The sequence below is a fragment of the Artibeus jamaicensis genome, unplaced genomic scaffold, assembly GCF_021234435.1.
Source record: "Artibeus jamaicensis isolate MK-2021 breed Jamaican fruit bat unplaced genomic scaffold, CSHL_Jam_final contig_465, whole genome shotgun sequence".
Classification (NCBI taxonomy): Eukaryota; Metazoa; Chordata; class Mammalia; order Chiroptera; family Phyllostomidae; genus Artibeus; species Artibeus jamaicensis.
The window spans coordinates 18,872,213-18,890,680 of NW_026521843.1; the positions used below are offsets into that span (position 1 = coordinate 18,872,213).

The 18,468-nt window shown below is 49.5% G+C and overlaps 1 protein-coding gene across 10 annotated transcripts in view; it reads left to right on the plus strand.

Moving 5' to 3' along the window:
* The first annotated feature begins 839 nt into the window (after window positions 1-839).
* LTBP1 (latent transforming growth factor beta binding protein 1) overlaps window positions 840-18,468 on the plus strand; it is a 352,163-nt gene continuing 334,534 nt past the window's right edge. For 4 of the 10 annotated variants that reach the window (XM_037146567.2, XM_053667177.1, XM_053667179.1 and 1 more), the window contains exons 1-2: window positions 842-1,759; window positions 2,762-2,832. In XM_037146567.2, the coding sequence (XP_037002462.2) occupies window positions 1,272-1,759; window positions 2,762-2,832 (559 nt within the window). In that variant the 5' untranslated portion in view covers window positions 842-1,271. Of the gene's footprint in view, window positions 1,760-2,761; window positions 2,833-18,468 lie in introns of all 10 variants that reach the window. The other 6 variants (XM_053667178.1, XM_053667175.1, XM_053667181.1 and 3 more) reach the window with 5 other exon arrangements.

The window sequence follows — 18,468 nt, forward strand, 5'->3', positions numbered from 1 at the left end:
AAAAATGCAACTGAAATGCCAAAAAAGATTTATGTAGTGTGTGGAGAAGGTGCTGTGACAGATCGAAGGTGTCAAAAGTGGTTTGCAAGTTCCCCACTGGAGATTTCTCACTGGACCATGCTCCGCCATGGGTAGATCAGTTAAGGTTGATTGCAAATTGAGACACTGAAAACAATCAACATTATACCAGTAAGGACATAGTCGACATACTCAAACTATTCAAATGAACAGTTACTGGTGCAAATGAAAAGTGTGTCTTATTTTACCGGACTGAACGGACTTTTTGGCCAACATATTTCTAGTCCAAAGCCTTTTCACCAGGCTCCGGGCTGCCTCTGGGGCTGGGTTGCAGGTTTTCCAGTCTACGCGGGCGCCCCCTGCTGCCCGCCCTGCACTCTCCTACAGCAGAGCGAGGAGTAGGGTACCAGAGGCAGCAGACCGAGAAACCAGCGCCGGGGAGCTCACAGTCCCACAGAAAGCCACCTCAGCACCTTCCCATCGACAGATCGGAGCACCCCAAACAGTCCTTTCTGGGGCCCGAGCTGGTCTAATAACCCAACCCCTGCAGCACGTATCCGAGCATACACTGGTAAGAGAACTCCCAGGAAATGCCTTCCAAACATCATCAAACAAATTCTGTGGGGCGTCCAGAAGGCAAGGACCGCTCAGCGACTCTGTGGAGTCCTTTGTCCTTTCCCAGGACACGGGACGGGGACCTCCGCCTGGCCGACCGTGAAGTCCCAGTCTGTATGGATGTGGAGAGTGGCGGCGCGTTCCCTGGCTCATCGCACGCTTTCCCCAATTAGGATTTGTAGCCTGACGTCACGTCTGCCGCAGATTGGCTGTTCGGGTCTGACACTGTGTTCCACCGCGAGAGAAACTTTTTAAAGACTTCGCAGCCGGGGCTGCCTCCGAGCGTCCGCGCGCTCACGCCCGCCCTCGCCCACGCTCGCCGAATCCCAGGAGCGGCGCCCCCTGCCCGGCGACTCCGCCGGCGGACCCTCACCTTTCGCAGCGCGCTGCCCTCGCCCCTCCCCTCGCAGGCTCTCCGCTCCTCACCCCACCCCGCCCCCTTCTCTCCGCCGCTTTCGGCTGGGGTCTGGGGCTGCTCAGCCGCCCGCAGAACTTCCTCTCGTGTAACCTACTTTGCCTCTTCCCCGCCTTTCCCGGGCTCTCGGCAGATCTCGGGGGAGCCTGAGCGCGTGCAGGCGGCCGCACCCGGCGAGCCGCACGGCTGGGGGCGGGGGTCCGGAGCGCCGGCTCGGGCCGCGATGGCGGGGTCCTGGCTCAGGTGGGGGCTCCTGCTCTGGGCAGGGCTGCTCGCGTCCGCCCAGGGCCGGGTACGGAGGATCACGTACGTGGTGCGCCCGGGCCCCGGCCTGGCAGCGGGAGCCTTGCCCCTGGGCGGGCCCCCGCGCCAGCGGACTTTCAACGTCGCGCTCAACGCCAGGTACAGTCGCAGCTCAGTGGCCGCCGGGCCCCCCAGCCGTGCCTCCCCGGGGGTGCCGTCGGAGCGGACCCGGCGCACGAGCCAGCCTGGCGGCACGGCCCTGCAGGGGCTCCGGCCACCACCGCCACCGCCTGAACCGGCGCGTCCCGGGGGCTCCGGCGGGCAGCTCCACCCCAAGCCCGGCGGTCACCCTGCGGCTGTCCAGTTCTCCAAACAAGGCAGGCAAGTCGTGCGAACCAAAGTGTCGCGGGAGACTCAGAGCAGCGGGGGCTCCAGGCTGCAGGTTCACCAGAAGCAGCAGCTGCAGGGGTAAGCCCACACCCCCTCCCTCCCTCCTCGTGCGCCGCCCGTGCCGGACCTGGGGGTCATAGCCACTCCGGGCGGAGTGCGTGGTGGGTCGGTTTCCTTCTCCCTGATGATCTCTGCTGGCCTTGGAAGAGCGGAGTGCGAGGAAGCCGAGGAACTTTTACCCAGGATAAACCCCGAGTGCATTGTTACTGAGCTGCGGATAAACACAAAAGGCATTTCTGCCTGGGGCGTAACCTCCTGTGCGAGAACCCAGCTACTCTTAGAAGTTGGGCGTAAACATGAAGTCACTACAACTTAATCCCTCAGCATCAATTAAATTTCTCTTTGCAACAGTTTTAATTTTTTTTTTCCTAGCTAATGCAAAAAACGTTTTGGCTCCTGTCCTGTGTGGCCTAGAACATTTTAACATTCTAGAAACTCTGTGTTTGAGCTTTTCTGCACCTGTGGGGTCTGCTTTCCAGGGGTGGCATATTTTAGCACCCGTGAAATTTTTGGTTGGAAATTTTCTGTTATTGGGGGTTCTTAAACATCTTTCCTAAGCCCTCGCCATTAATCACAGGTTGGGAGTGTGGGGGGAACTCGTTTTGATTAGTTGGTGTTTTTCTTCAAGGGCGGTTCTAGGCATTGTGATCTCACCTCTTCCTGCTTGGGCTCTTTTCTCTAAAACTCACATAATGTTTAACATGTGGGCGCTGATAATATACAAACTATACTGGCTCTACTCTGGGGGTTAAGGAAACCACTTATTTGGACCTCATTCTCTCCTTCTGTATAGCTCTAGATTTGCAGGCTGTTGGGGTCTCCCACCCTTTTCTGATACCTGGCCCTTACCCTTCTACCCAGGCCTCTCTGCGTTGAGCATCCTGGGCACCTATTAGGACTCTGTGGAGGCCAGAAGAATATGGAGGCTGGAGGCTGGGCTTGCAGGAGCCCCCTGGAAGCTTGGGCCCTCTGGGCCAGGGTGCTGCAACTGCTGGACTCAGGAGTCTTGCTTTGTTTCAGGGTCAACGTGTGTGGAGGGCAGTGCTGCCACGGCTGGAGTAAGGCTCCTGGCTCCCAGAGGTGCACCAAACGTAAGTTTTCCACGTTCCCAGTGGCCCTGCACGGTAGGCAAAGTGGGGCTGTCCACATGGGGCTAGCCAGCAGGGGTCACACGGAAGGGGCTAATGCTGCGCTGGATAAGGTGGTGCCTGAAGTGCAACCTACCCCATTATCTGCAGCTTCATTACCTCGTGGGAAGGTGTATGTCAGGGTGACAGTGTCTGTGCCAGCAGCAAATTGTTGTACAGAACCATGTACCCAAGATTCCTCTGCCCTCAACTCGGGTGTTAATCTCTCAAGTATTAATCACTAGGTCACACCTGTGAATCAAGAGTAAGGCAAAAAAATCCCATTGGAGCATGTGCCATATGGCAGAACCAATGCAATTAATTTAAACATGGATGTCAGCAAATGAAAAACCTTCCTTAAGATGATGGAGGGGGCAATGGGAAGTAGGAGGCCCTATTTTGGAATAAAACATTAGTAGTTTTTAAAGCTTTCTGAAGACAGCAACCAGAATCCTCACGGCCTGTTATCTAGGAGGTAACCACTCTGCTGGTCTCAAAAGTGAGAAGTGGGGTGTCCTGCAGTTAATACACATGCTCCGTGCTGTTTTAGATGAACAAATCAATGATCTGTGTAGATCTGAAAATATTTCCCCTGTGCATGGTGAAGTTACGGTATAAGTTAAAACATATTTTGAGCTTCCTTTTGATAAGTTGCTTCTGCCTGGTGCTAATAGGTAATCAAGAAATTTTGTGTCCACTCAAGAAAAGTTAACTGTTCTTAGGGGTTTTCCTCAGAGAGCTTGAGCCGTAACCACAATGGCCTGGAATCATCCAAAATTCCAGCTGCTCATCAGCATTCAGCATAATAAGTCAAATGTAGCAGTTTGTCTTGAATGTATGGTTTGGATTTTAAAATACTGCTGGATGAATTAAAAAGAATTCTAGTACGGTCATTCTGGTGGACTCGTTTGTTGAGAAATGCCAGCAGTCCCTTGAAAGTACCAGAAGGGCTCTGCATAGTGGCTTTACTTTTGTAAACAGGAGCGTCCAGGTGGGTTACGATCTGTGATCGAGGAGTAATGGTGGGTGTGGACTCACTATCAGCCTCCTGATGATTGAACTCAAACCACTTGAGTGGTTTGGGTGGCAACCACTTGAGTGGCCAGAAATGGTCAGGGTGGCAGGCATTTCTGATTGTCATAATTTTTCATTTTTTAGATTGCACTTGACAGTAGTGCACCAGTCTTTTCCTGCATTTACAATTGCTTGGTTCAACTTACATACCCCCTTCTCCCTTCAGAAACTCCTGCTCAAAACCTGACATGATATGGTCTCCGTACGTTGCAGAGGCAGCCCATCTGTGGCAGCACCGTTTCAATGGGATGTTGCTGTGTAAAGATTACTAAGGATACAGGGCAGGACTTTAGAGACCGTGGGTGGGTGCTCCTTGATGCCTGTTGGAGAGACTGTATTAACACTTTCAGAAGCTTACTTGGCCAAATGATGCAATCAGGTGCCCTTTCTGAAGAGAGTAGTCCCCCATTTTCAGGTTGTCTGAGGATTTGGGGACCTAAAAATGTTCTAGAAGATCCAGAGATGCTCTAGGAAGAGAGCATGCAGACCCTGAAGAATCACCCATGGCTTCCTGCTTCTCCAGGTGAGAGAGGACAGGGCGTGTGTGAGCCTAGGTTGAGCTGGGTGTGCCCTCGGAGAAGCAAGGGTTGACCAGTTACTGAGGGTTCCAGATGGAGTTGCTCTACTGACTTAGTCTCACAAAACGTGTAACAAAAGCTTCTGGCTTTTGGTTCAAGTTATCTTCCCAGGTGCTAGAAGGTAGCACATAACCCTTGGGCAGCTCTAGGATCTAAGCAATAGCAACATCACTTTCCTTTCGATGGTTTTCCATCTTCAAAAGATTAGCCTTGCTGCCAAAGCTGACAAATTAATTTAGGCCCAAATGCTAGAAACCTAAACCACAAGTCCTTTCAGGAATAATTGTTTTTAAAAGCAATGCTGGGGTAGGTCAGTGCTCAATCCAAAGTGATGTATCCACTAGATGGATCTGTTTCGAAGGGGGACTTGCTTTGTGCGTGTCTAGCATAGCCAGCGAGATGAAGGAGCTTCTGCCTTCAGGTGGGACAGCTGGAGCTACCGCTGGTGCTGGAAACCTGGGTCCGTGGTTGCTCAGTGAGATACCAGGAAAAACTCTTGGTTCAGAAGACTGAATTCAATTCCTCAACCCTTCACTAATTGTATAGTCTTGGGAAAGTCATTGGACCTCTCGGACCCGTTTTCCCCATCTTGGAATGACTGTGCTTCTGCCTACTGTAGGATCATTGCAGGTAGCCATGTGAAAGGGAATAGGCGTGAAGGCCTTGATGAAACCAGAAAGATTCTCAGTTTATTATTGGAACAAGCCAAGGAAATCCTGTCCCACTTGTCGGTTACTTGGTTTTCTTCTTTCCTTGTGTATGTTTCCCCAGCTCTCGCCCTTGCCATGGTCTTCTTCCTACGGTGGTTTAGGGTTCAGGGGACAGGTTAATGGGAAGATGGGGAAGTTCTGGAGCCCCAACGCGCAGCAGCGTGACTGTAGTTAACAGCGCGACTGTAGTTAACAGCGCTGGGTCGGACACTTGACATTCGCTCAGAGGGGAGACCTTCAAGTGTCCTCACCACAAACAACCATATGCTAACTACCTGAGGGGGTGGGTATGTTAATTGGCTTGATTGTGGCGATTATTTCACAACATATCAAAAACAGTGGCATATACAATTATATCTCAGTAAAGATCAAAAAAAGAAGAATAAATGAAAAAGTCAGTCATTCCCCTTCTGTCCTGGCTTTAATTTGCAAGAAAGAAAGAAATACAGTACTTTGGGGTTGTTTTGTATCCCTGAATGACAGCGAGACTAAATACTGGATTATTTGTGTGTCTCTAGTTGTCCTCGTGTAAAAGCTTGCTGTCCAGGAGAAGGCACTCCTGAAGTATTCACAGATCGAACGGGAAAAATCCTGACGCCAGTTCTGGGGACTGTGGCCACTTCAGTAAACCCCAGTGAAGTTGAAATTGCAAAAGAAACTGATTTGCAGTCCCCCTCCTTCCTCTCTCACTTCCTCATTGTGCTGAGATTGAACTTGGGTATGGTTTATTACGCTTAAAAATACAAAAAAAGAAAAAACCCAACAACAACAGCACGTCAACATGAAGTTCCTCCTTAATACAGCAGTCATAAAATGTGTATGCACATTCAAATGGATCGCCCAGGGTGCCTCCTAAGTGTCATTATATTTTAAAGATAGTTGAAGGGCTTTAGCTGAAGAATTTCAGTTTACACAGGTCACGTCCAATTGATGCAAAAAGCGTTCCTGCGTAAGAGGTTGGACGCGTTCCTTTTGTTGCGTTTGCTAAAGCCAGTGAAGAAAATGAGGTGCCCTTCGAGGCAGCCCGGATTGTTCTTGGTTGATTGAAACTGAGTCTCAGTGGGCCGTGGGTAAATGCTTCCTAAGACTGAGGATTTAGTGAACCTTCAGTTGCAGATCAGAGAGATGTGAAGCCAGCCGGCAGCAGACCCACGCCTGCGGACAATGGATGCGTGCATCTGCAGCGTGGTCCTGGGGGCCCTCGCGGCCCAGCCTCTCCATGGGGCTGCCCAGTTGCATGTTAATGTGGCTTTTCCAGACGCCCTTGGTGTGAGGAACTCTGGAAGCTGAAATTACAGCAGGAGATGCGCCATTATGGTTATTAATATGGAGCGGCTGCTCATAATGATATCAGTTTGGGACAAAAGAGTGTCGCATTTTTCCTCTTGCAAAGAGTTAACGTTAATAGAGGGCTTTGTAACTTAGGAACTTTGTCTTTCAGGTGGGGCGTTAATGTCTTTGCCTCTCCCATTTTTGCATTTTTTTCTTTCTGTCTAAACTGAACCTACCACCCAGGGGTTCTTTCCAATTTTTTGTCCCCCTTTCAGGGTAAATGCAGGCCAGAGAGACATTGTCGCTGGCTTTAAAGGGGAGCCTGGACTTAGGAACTGACACCACAGAAGAATACAGGAGGGACTAGGGTGAGGCTGGGTTGGCAGGGTGAGGTGGACCGAAGGGGAAAGATGGCGGAGGGCCTGGCGTATTGCAGGCCCTGCGTAAACGCATGGATGGTTCTTTCATTTATTTAACGAATATCTGTTTAGCTTTTACCATGTGCCACAAGCTATGAATAGAGGAGAAACGCAGCCAGCTGTAGGGAGGACAGGGTCTGTTTTTACTCACTTAACTCACAGCACAGCAAATGACTTGTTCTCTCCTTAGCATGAAACAGAAAAATCGATATTCCATTGCTTTTCCATTGGCATTCAGCCCACACAGCTTTGGAAAAAGAAACCCCAAACTTAGAAGTGTTCCTTAATTATATACAGAGGGGACAGGGTTTTGTAGACCCTTGGTGCTTGGAGATGCTGCTGTCGATGGCATCGTCTAGGAGGGTGCACAGTGGCCGGAGTTCCAGGTGACCAGGGCTGTCTCCCCTGTCCCTTTTGGCCGAACGTTGTGTGAGCTGAGCTCCGGAGTCAGGCCCAGAATGATTACACATTTTTCGTGTGCCTGCTCTGGCCATTGACAGCTGCCCTGCCAATAGATCTGCGGTGAGGTTTACCATGGCAGCTGCTGGGAGGGCTGCCCCGGCCCCCCGAGCTGGGAGCTGGGAGCTGGGGGTGGGAGGTGGGGGAGGATGGGGAGGGCAGGCTGGAAAATCTGGTCCTGCTGCACAGACAGCTTGGCGAAGTGAGGGACCCAGAGGTCAAGTTCACACTGGGTCAAATATGTATTCTCAGCACTAGTTAAAACAAACATTTAGGAACCATAAATTCCGTGTTGCAGTAGTACTTCAACCTTGGTTGAGAAGCCCTCTTGCAGCCCCTGGGCCAGCCTGACCACACTGCCTGCCGCTCTGCCTGGCCTGCTCACCGCAGTGTTTCTCTGACCAGCGGACCCTGGGCCCCAGGAAGCCTGACTTGCTGAAAGGACCTTTGGCAACCTCAGGAGGTTGCTGTTTCTGACCCTGCTATTTGTTGTCTTGGATATTCCAAACATACCCAAACACGTTTGGGAGCTCAAACGAAACTTTCCTGAAACGCAGATTTTGCTTCCAAGTCCTTCCTAGCAGTGAACAGGGTGACATGGAATGCTCAGGCTGTGTCACCGCACTTTCAACACTGACCAGGGTGACAGCATGGGCTGAGGAGCTGCCGGTGGGGTGAGGGGGGCTTGTGCTGGGCTTTCCAGCATCAGGGGAGAGCGGACCCTGCCCCAGATCTCGCAGCTCTTGGTTCACTGTTCTTGCCACAGCCCTTGGCTGCCGGGACATCCAGTGCTGTGACGTCGGAGGTCTTGGTCTTCCTGGCCCTCCCTCTGCACAGCCCTGTTGGACTGGCTTTCACTGCCTCAATTCCCTGGGTGATTTCCCAAGCTGTATCAGTTTGCTAGGGCTGTCTTGACAAAGCGCCTCGACCTGGGTGGCTGGGGACAGCAGACATCGATGGTCTCAGACTTCTGGAGGCTAGAAGTCCAACATCAAGGTGTGGACAGGGTTGGTTCCTTCTTAGGGCAGTGAGGGAAGGATCTGCTCCAGGCCTGTCTCCTTGGCTGGTCGAAGGGACATCATCTGTGTCCATTTACATCATCTTCCCCCTGTTTGTGTCTATTGTTAGACCCAAATTTCCCCTTTTTATAAGGACACCAGTTGTATTGAATAAGGGTGCATTCTAGTGACCTCATTTTAACTGAATTACCTCTGTAAAGATCCTCTGTCCAGCTAAGGTTCAAATAAGGTCACCTACTAAGGCACTTGGGGGGTCAGGACTCCAACATATCTTTCTTTAGGGGGGAGGCACAATTGGACTCATGACACAAACCCATAAATACTCTGCGGGTAGACTTGAGAGGCGGGCTGCTTGGAGGTGGGTCATTCCTTTGGTACTTGGGATTCCCTAGCAACAGCCCTAAGATGGGTGGGTGGAGGTGCGATGGGCCCTTCCCACGCAGGCTGTGACTTGGGATCTAATTCCGCTTCTTAGCAAACTTGGGAGCTCCGGCTGCTCCAGGGAAGAATTGGCTACTTGTAATTTTGGTTACGACCCCGGCCATTTTCACTTGGCCTGTGTTAGGAGACTCAAGACAGGAGGTTCTTCAACATGGGTGCGTGCGCACCTGGCCACTGGGGGGGTGGGGGCTTGGCACAGTGCTTTACGGAGTCCCAGTCTCTGGGGGTTTCCCGAGCACCCCAGGTGGCGCTGATGGAGGGGGCCCACATTTTGAGAAACACTGATGCAGAAGGAGCCCTCTCCCAGGCAATATTTATAACCTTTAGTTTGGGAATTTAAGGGCCAAACCCAACAATTGAGAAACTTCTTAAGGTGGGGGAGGGGTTCTCTAACTACTATTTTAGCTCAGTTTTGGATTGTTCATATAAAGATCGCAGCATATAGGGTTATTTCATCCAGTTTTTTTCTTTAGTTAGTTGAGTGTTTGATAAATATATTTATTTTTACAAGAGTTGGAAAGTTTTGAAATTGTTAATGATAGGTAGGTGGTTAGATAAGATGGTTTTTAAAAAGGTATAAACACTTTGGAACACATCAACTGTTTTTTTTTTCCACCAACGATTCTATTTTTAACTTTAAACTATTTAAACACACAAAACCAGAAAATAATATACCCAGCAGGGTCCCATTTGTACCAGCTGCCAGATGTGGGAATTAAGCACAGCGATTTACAGATAAGGAAGAGCCTAGGGTCTTCTCTTGCTCTAAAGGCTTTCTTTACTAATGAAGTTTCCTGTCTTGTCGGTGGAGAGAAAATAGTACGTAATGGGTCGGTGTGACACAAATTGGTTGTTTTGGCACTTCAGGAAAAGCACATCGCAGCTGTATTCATCTGCACAGGCCCCCGGGTGCCTATTCATTTGCCTTGCTTATTATTAAGGATTGAACGTTTCTGGGAGGTACAGCCTGTCGGACTGTGGGGCCCGGGGCAGGGTTCGGTGGTTACCCCATTCACAGCACGGGGATGGTGGCGGTCGGTACTGTCATTCCGAGGCGGGCGGGGGCACCGCGTGAAGTCATATGTGACAGGTGCTTAGAGGTCGGGGCTCCTGCCCCAAGGGTCTCTGGGGCTCCCATCTGGCTCAGGCTCGCCCCCTCCTGGGTGCCCCAGAGCTCTACACACGCCCCTCTGAGTTTCTCAGATGCCCTGGTGAAAGTCATCTCCCTGGCACTGACTTTACTCTTACATGACTCCAAGTGTGCCGGGACCAGGTAGGGGAGGCACCTGTCTCCCCATCAGTGTAGATTCTCTGGGGAGCAAGGTTTCTTTTGTGCCATTTTAAGTACCCAGGCTCTGTTTTTTTGCCGTGGTCCAAACGTGAACGGAATTGACTGAAATTGAATTGCACGAGCACTTCCGATTTTGCTGTGCTGTAAATACTGCCCTCTAAATCCCACGCGAAGAATTTCACTTCTTTTGTGTACCCCACCTTTGGGCAATCACTTCTGCGTTTGGTTTTCTTTCCCCTCTTTTCTCTGTGGGGTTACCCTGGCCAGACAGACACCGCTTGTTCCAAAAGCCTGGCAAGGGCACCCTGCCACCTTCGTCTGTGCCCTCCTGCCCCGGCGTGGCCCAGCCTGGGAGACAGCTTTTTCCTTTCTTCCTGCCAGCTTCAGCATCTTTCTGCTCAGCATCATCTGATAGAGATTTGGGACTCAGTAAAATGAAGGTTGTGTGATACTTTTTTCCTGTAATTTTAGACCCTAAATACCGCTCTTGGCCAACCATCCTGTTCCCTGTGGTTTTTCCACTCCACCACATTTGAGTAATATTGTTGGCATGGATGTAAGTAAACAGTTCGTGAAATGTTGTGTTTTGTAAATTAGGGGACAGATGGGCTGGTTTTTGAATACGTGCCTTCGGTTCTGTTGGACCAGAGGAAGGGTGAGTCTGGTGGAGAGATGGTGAGCCAAATGGGAGGCAGGTGTGTCTATCCGAAGTTGGTGTGATCGGCTTTTCTGAATGAGTGACAGCAGTTATTCAGGGGTGGGACCGAAGTGGCTGGAGGAAAACCTTCAAAGATGTCTTTGGGATACATTAAGGGAGCGGCTTTGCAGAGGAGAGAGGCCATCACCAGTGAAAAGCCACTGGAGGAAAATAGGGTCATAAAATAAGAAAAATGCAATAAGGGTATTTTGTCTTTATATACTTAAAAGATTCTATTTTCTTACAGGATTACCAAACAATTTCAATCTCATGTTTAATCTCGAAAGAACTTTCATTTTATTATTGCTATGATAAGTTAAAAGTAGAATCCCCAGCTATCACCCATATATGTTTCAGTATAACACCAAATCAAGTGGATAGTTAATAATTAGCATCTTCAAAATAAGTTTCATTGTAAAAGCCACTTAAATCAGCTAAGACATACCGCCTCACCTTGGTGATTTATTTGCTTCAAAAGTGGGGGACTTTTCTCTCTGCCTTTCCCTGTGAAGGTTCAAGCAGCTCAACTAATTAATTCTTCTGAGACCTTTTAAAACCTAAATAAAAAGCATGGGAGAGTACCATTCATACCCAACCTCATCCGAGTTATTGTGCATGTCCGGCATCCGGAGCCCCATCTCTGTCAGTACGGTTCACACTGCGTCCCAGTCATCTGTGTGTTTGGTGTGAGCTCTGTGAGGACAGGGCGCGCTCCCAGCCCTCTCTGGATCTGCAGAGTCTGGCAAGTGCACGCAGACGTCTGTGGAACGAGTGAGTGAATGGATGGGTGGATTGACTTGTTGCACTTTGACCAAGCCTCTGTGTACTAGGCATAAGCACCCAGAGGTGTTAGGCACATGAAGAAAGTGAAGCAGGCGATAGGCCAGGAGGGAGATGGGGGCTGGAAGAGGGGGCGTGGTCAGGAAAGGTCTCTGTGTGTGATACCAAAGGGTCAGGGAATCCAGGCACGGGATCCCTAGACCTGTCTCCAGGGTGATATAAGGCCGTAAATAACCTAATAAAGGGGACTTAGAAATGTGAGTGGATGTATTATTAAGGAATTGGCATTTTTCAGCACTTCTTTGGAGGCCTGGGAAAAGAATGTTTTAAATTGAAAATTCATTCAATCACCTTTATTGCTGTTTTTATGGATGGGAAAAACTGCATCTAGAACAGTAATGTACTCAAGAGGACAACAAATTACTGCTATAGCCCGGCCACCTGCTTGGCGCCCGGACCGGACCAGCCCCATTTGGGGTGGAGCGCCCCCTCCTGCCATCCCCCCCACCCCTGTGGCACTCTACAGAATGGGGACACTGTCACCGGAGTCCCAAGGCCAGACTTAGGCTGCAAGCTCAGGGTCGAAAAAGGAACAGTTGCTGGCCCCAGCTGTGTTAAAAGGCAGGTTATTGGGGATCCTGACAGGGTACCAAATACACAATAAAATGCTTAATCCTTTAAACCTGAAGATGACAAGTCCCACTGTGGTCACCATGGAAAAGTCACAGTGAGCAGTTAGGGCGTGTCAAAGTGAGGGCGCACAATTTCGGGAGCATATTTGAATGCTGTCAGGAGGTTTTGTGCCTCCCCACCATCTAATGTACCCATGGCGCATACCCACGGGGGTGGGGCACGTCCCAGGTAGACACCTCGGCAGCCTCTGCCGGCGTCTGGGGCTGTCACTCACCCTGTCTGGGCGACTCTGTTCCTGCCTGTGTGGTAAATATTAAACAAAATGTGGCTCGTGACAAAGCCTCCCCAAAGAGCCATATACACATAAGGCGATACTGCTAACAAAGTGTTTCTATTTCGTGAAGGGTCTCTCTACAACCTGTTGGCACGTTTCTTGTCTGGAACGGTGGAACGCCCCCTCTGTTTCAGAGGGGCCGTGAGGACCACAGGTCGCCTGCGTCAGCCCTTTAAATCGATCGTCCTTCGGGCCGATGGTTTATGGTTTCTCGGGGCACCTTCTGGAATTTGGTTTGAAAATAAGCAAGAATACCGAAACTCCCACTTTCATCCTCCCACCCCCACCCCATGGCCGTTGGTTTTATTCTGAACGTAGAGGGCAGGCAAAGACGGGATCCCTTTTTTGAGGGGGCTGTTTCTTTCTTGTAGTGGTAGTGAAAAGGGGGAGGTGGTACAGAGTGTCTCAGTAATTGGAGGTGAACTAATACGGACGATACGTGAATTAGAGGCAGGGGCCCTGTTTTTGTTTTACGTTTTATTCATTAGGAAGTTGGCCTCCGCAGCCGTTCTGTGCATACAATAGGCCCTCAGTAAGGTTTTTTGATTAATAAGCATCACAAACCATTTTTGTTTCTCAGGGAAAGAGCAGCTGAAATTCATTTAAATCAGTGGATACCGAGATTATGCTATTAACCAGTTCCTTTTGTTATGAGAGAGCGAATAAGTAGCAAACCTCCCCATGGACCAGTTTTTTAATGCTCGATTTTGAGGGTTCGAACTACCTCATTTTGTCCACTGCATATGCAGACTGCTCTAACGGCATTTCGCAGACCTAGGGGTTCTCCAAATGTGGTCCCCAGACCCAGGGCGGCAGCATCACCTGGGACCTTGTCAGGACGCAGATCCCTGGGCCTCGCCTCAGACCTCCCGTATCAGAATCTGGCTGGCCCGGCACTGCTCGAACAAGCCCACTGGGCGAGGCCCACGCAGAGTTTGAGACGCTCTGCTGCAGCCCAGTCCGTCTCCTTCTCTTCTTCAACACCCTCCTGCTCCCTTGTTCACGAGTCGGGGTTCAGAGAAATTGCCCTCCTTGGGCTCCGAGCCCTGGGGACTAGGAGCCTATGCATTCTCTCCCCTCCTGCTGGACCGGGGCGGTTCTCCATCTCCGATGGGAATCTTCGGGGTGCCCTGCACCTTTCACTGCAGGACCCCTTTCGTAGGCTTACCCCGAGGGTGGGGGTGGGGCGGGGCGGAGAAGCCATTCTGCCGCCCAGTGAGTTGTGAGTTTTGTACCTTTGGGCCTTCCTAGTCGTTTTCTGTTCTTTAACGTGAACAATGCTCAGATCACACTCCTCCATATTCTTTAAAGTGGCGTTTATCCGGCCGTAGGCTTGGACCTCCTGTGCATCCCAACCCCCGTTGGATGTGGGACAAATGCAGGCGGTGGGTGTCCCCCCTCCCCGCCCCACCACAGTGAAACCTCTAGGTGCCCCGAGACCCTCGTTTTCTCAAGCACCCAGCTGACCTCTCCACACTGAAGCTGAGGACCCTGGGCTTAAAGTCGGTCACCAAAATGAAAGATGTCAAAGGCAAGGAAGAATGAGGGAGGTATTGCAAAATTATTCAGTGTAACAGCAGTGGATGTGACATTTTGCTGTGGAGGCAGGTTCCATTGCTCGTTTCCAAACTAGTTTGAAAGTGAAGTGAAGAGCAGGTTCTTGGCCAGGGCTTGCCCTCAGCGTTGGCAGCAGCGAAGCTTTCTCACGTGACGATGAGGAAGTTCTGTCTGACAGGGATGGGGCAGCGCTGCCCAGCCGTTCTCTGAGGTCCTGCTGACGCCATCCTGGAAATCACTGGGGGAATGCATCAGATGTTTGGAAACAGCCTAGCCAAGAATTTCAGCAATGACACACTGATTATTTAGGAAAAGAATGGCTCGTTCTGAGACTAGGAGTCTTGGTAGAAAGAGCTGAAGGAGGAGTTGGTTTGCTTATCCTGTGAAATAGACCGCTTTCCCCAGTATGTATCTTCTTTTTCTTTCTGCAAAATAAATTCATGCAAAGAAACTTTACCTGAGTATTGAAGAAATATTAGGTCTTTTAGAAACTCCTGTTCCTCTCTAAGCAGAAAGATTTTTAAGTCATTGGTTATTGTTACAATTTATTACTTTGTTAAAAGTAAATATTGTATTCTTTCTTCCCAATGTAAGTGTGTAGTGAGTTCCAAAATGTTGCATGTTACTTTTGATGAAGCATCCAAATTTGAACATTGGTGCTCAAATTTTGTAGAGACTATATTTGAGAAATTGCTTTAAAAAACTTCAGTTTTCCTTCAATCTGTGTGGGCAAACACTTAAAACAGTCACTACCATTTAAAAAGAGATTTTATTCATTTATTTTTAGATGGGAAGGGAAGAAGAGAGAGAGAGAAATATCAACGTATGGTTGCCTCTTGTGTGTCCCTTGCTGGGAACTGGCCTGCAACCCAGGCATGTATGTGCCCTGACTGGGAATTGAACCATGATCCCTTAGTTCGCAGGCCCGAGCTCAATCTACTGAGCTACACCTGCCAGGGCATTACTACCATTTTTATAGCTGAGTTATCTCTGTGTATATATCATTTTAAGTCACTAACTTTTCATGAAGTGCTGGCTGTAGAGAAGGCATTGTCCTGCGGCCCAAGAAGACATGTAAGACCTTGCTCTGTGGAGTGGACAGTGTGCGTGTTTCTGAAGGAAGGACGTAGCTAATTTGAGGATTTCTAAGGGTGGTGTCTAGTATCAGTTGCAGGTTTGAAAAGGTTCCTTTGATCCCTCCCATGCCTAGTACATGGTATGTACGCAGTAAGTATTTTTTTAAATGAATGTATGAAGGAATCTTTCATGTCTTTCTCACCTTGTTAGATCAATTAGTTGAGTCTTGGAAACCCAGAAGACTGAATTCGAATTGTCTGTATTTACGAGAGAAATTCAGACTTAGCAGCTGGCAGAGGATTAGCCAGGGATTTTAGGATGAGGAGATGGATTGGCTGGAGGGTAGGTCATTCAGAGGCAGCCCGTCTAGAGTGGAGCGGAGTTTGCAAGGTGTAGGGGCAGAGGGGATGGACCCCGAGGCCGTGTTAGGCAGGATCCTTTGATTGTGAGTGAAAGACACACAGACTGGCCAAGGACGGAAGAGGCTGCTTACTGCCGGGAAGCTGGGCTGCCCGAGGTTTGGGCTGGCTTCAGGCTTTGTTGGATCTAGGCATTTGAATGGTCAAACCAGGACCAAATTGGTTACATAATTTGCAAGGCTTAGTGCAAAATGAAAATGTGGGAACCCTTGTTTAAAAGAGCAACAACAACAACAACAACAAAAAACACACATTAATCTAGCAGCAGGTTAAGTGTTAGCTACTGTGGATTTCCAAGGATGAATAATAACAACCAAGTGTAAAACCTGTATTTGACCATTTGGGAGCTGCCTTGTTGATCCAAAGCTTACGGTGTTTGCACCCGCTTCCCCCGTATGCAAATGGCAGACTGCTCTGGCCAGTTAGCTCCCAGACTGTCCCGTGTACTGTGTTATCCTGATCTCTGGGCATTCGCAGCACTGGACCGCAGTACTGCTAGAGCACATGCTGCATGTTCAGGTTCCAGTACTGTGATGAACATGTATATGGAGACGAAGTGAAGGGAATGTAACATATATATGCGTGTGTGTGGATATGGATGTGTGTGTATGTGTATGTGTGATTTCAGTTTCAGAAACCTTTCTCTCAAGTCCTAATGGATTTCTATTTTGGAAATTTCACTTAGAAACACACGGAGTGAGTTTCCCCAGGCCTAACGCTGTCGGGTTGGAGCCATATTCTTCTTCACTATTTGCATACATTGTTTACATGAAGACCGACATCTGGGTCTTTAACCACATTTCCATGACTTGGGATGCTTTTCTATAAGTTTCTTAAATACCCTTAAAATATTTTTTAATCCTTACTTGAGGGTATGTTTATTGATTTTAGAGAAAGAGGAAAGGAGAGAGAGAGAGAGAGAGTGGCGGGGGGGGGCGGGGAGGGAGAGAGAGATGAGACATCAGTCTGTTGCCTCCCCCCAGCCTCCGCCTGGGGGTTGAACCCACAACCTCGGTGTGAGCCCTGACAGGAGATCGAACCCGAGCCCACTTGGTGTAGGGGATGAGGCTCCAACCAGCCGAGCCACCCTTCTTGATGGGTGTTTTGCAGACCGCTGCGTGAATCTGTGCAGGGGAGCGATCCTCAGACTACCCCGACTGGTTCCCAGCACAGCACGGCAAAGCTGCTGTGCGGAGAAAGGCTCTGTGGCCCATTAGTCATTTTTGCGACTCAGGATTGTGATTATGGTGCTGTGATTCTACCTGTCTGTGCAGCGCTTTCATCCGGGCGGGAGATGTGTTGACTAAGCTTTTGGGTGACACAGAAGAAAAGTGCACGTAAGAATTTTCCCTGAAGACATTAGTCACCCCTTGAGCTGTGTCAAGGCTGTGGAATGCTGACCTTCCTCTCTGGGAGCACGGGCATTGGTTCATCTCTCACAGACAGAACAGTTCACTTTCTAAGGTTGTAATAGCCACCACCCCTGGTGCAAAGGAGAAGGGTACAGTTCACCACGCTAGCTGTAGCAGATTTTTGAAAGTGTGGTCACAAAATCGTGACTTGAAAGGAAGACAGGGCTTATTTTTCTTTTGCTTGAATGCCACATTTTGCTTTTTATCTCGTATCACTGGCTAAAAGTCACAGAACAAAATACGGTCTCAGCTTAGCTTATCTTTCCTTGTTAGTATTTGCCCATCAAGTACCTGCAACTACAGAGTGTTTAAGCCAACACACTTTTTAAGGGTCCTCAGGTGTCTGGAGCATTACTCATACTTTTTGCTTCATTACACACTATTGTTATTACTTGCAAACATTTATGATTCTAAGGAGTTGAATATTTTTTCTCGACTTATGGTGGTATAATTTATCTTTTCACTAAAGCTTGCAAACGAATTGCCACCTAAACTATTGGAACATTTAACTGGCTTTTGTTGTGGAACACATTTTAAGATCACACAGAGACTTTTCATGGCAACAAGAAGGGTTTCGGATCAGAGGTGGCACTCGCTGGCTTTTGTGACTTTTTATTGTTGTACAGTTGCGAGGTTTATGTGACAGGTTGGCGCTCGACTGCATGACCTGGGGTGAGGGCTTCAGGGAACTGATTTCGGTTGTCATAACGTGACAGGACATGCTTGCCATCTGCAGTGGGCGTCCTGACCGTGGGGAGCCGGTGGCTCGGAATCCTATTGGGAAATGATGTGGGAAGTCAGCCATCTGGTCCAGCCGCCCCATCCTCACCCCAGCCCAGAAATCTTCCAGGCACCTCTGCCACAGGCTGCTTGGACTGTACGTGAATCCTTGTAGAGACAAGAAGCTCACGCCTTCACGACCATCCCTTTTGTTTCATAGACAGTTGATTGTGAAAAGTAAAACTGATGTTGAGCTGAAGTGTGCTTCCTTCTAACTTCCACTAATTTGCTGGCATTGTTAGTTTCTACTTGTAGATGACAAGAGGAACCCTTAAAACATGGGCAGAGGGGGGATAATTTCATGTAATTTCTTACTCCTGTGTTTTCTCAGTGAGCTTTTCCTTGATAGCATCGTATAGCATTGGCCCAGTTCGGCAAGTATTTGCTGTCTCAGTCATGAGCAAGGTCCTCTCCTCAGAGCTGGGGTGGAAGGCATGGGGCACGAAGGTCTGTGGGTTCCTGCCACCCAAGAGCACACCGCGGTGTGAAATGGACCGGGAAAGCACACAGATTGATACAGGAGGGAAAGGAAGTGCGGCCGGGGCTCCGGGGGAGAGAGTGATCCCATCTAACACAGCTGCAGAGCAGGATCCTGAGGGGATCGAGGTCCGTGGGTGGTTTTCGCAGGTGAGTCTGGGAGAAGGGCGT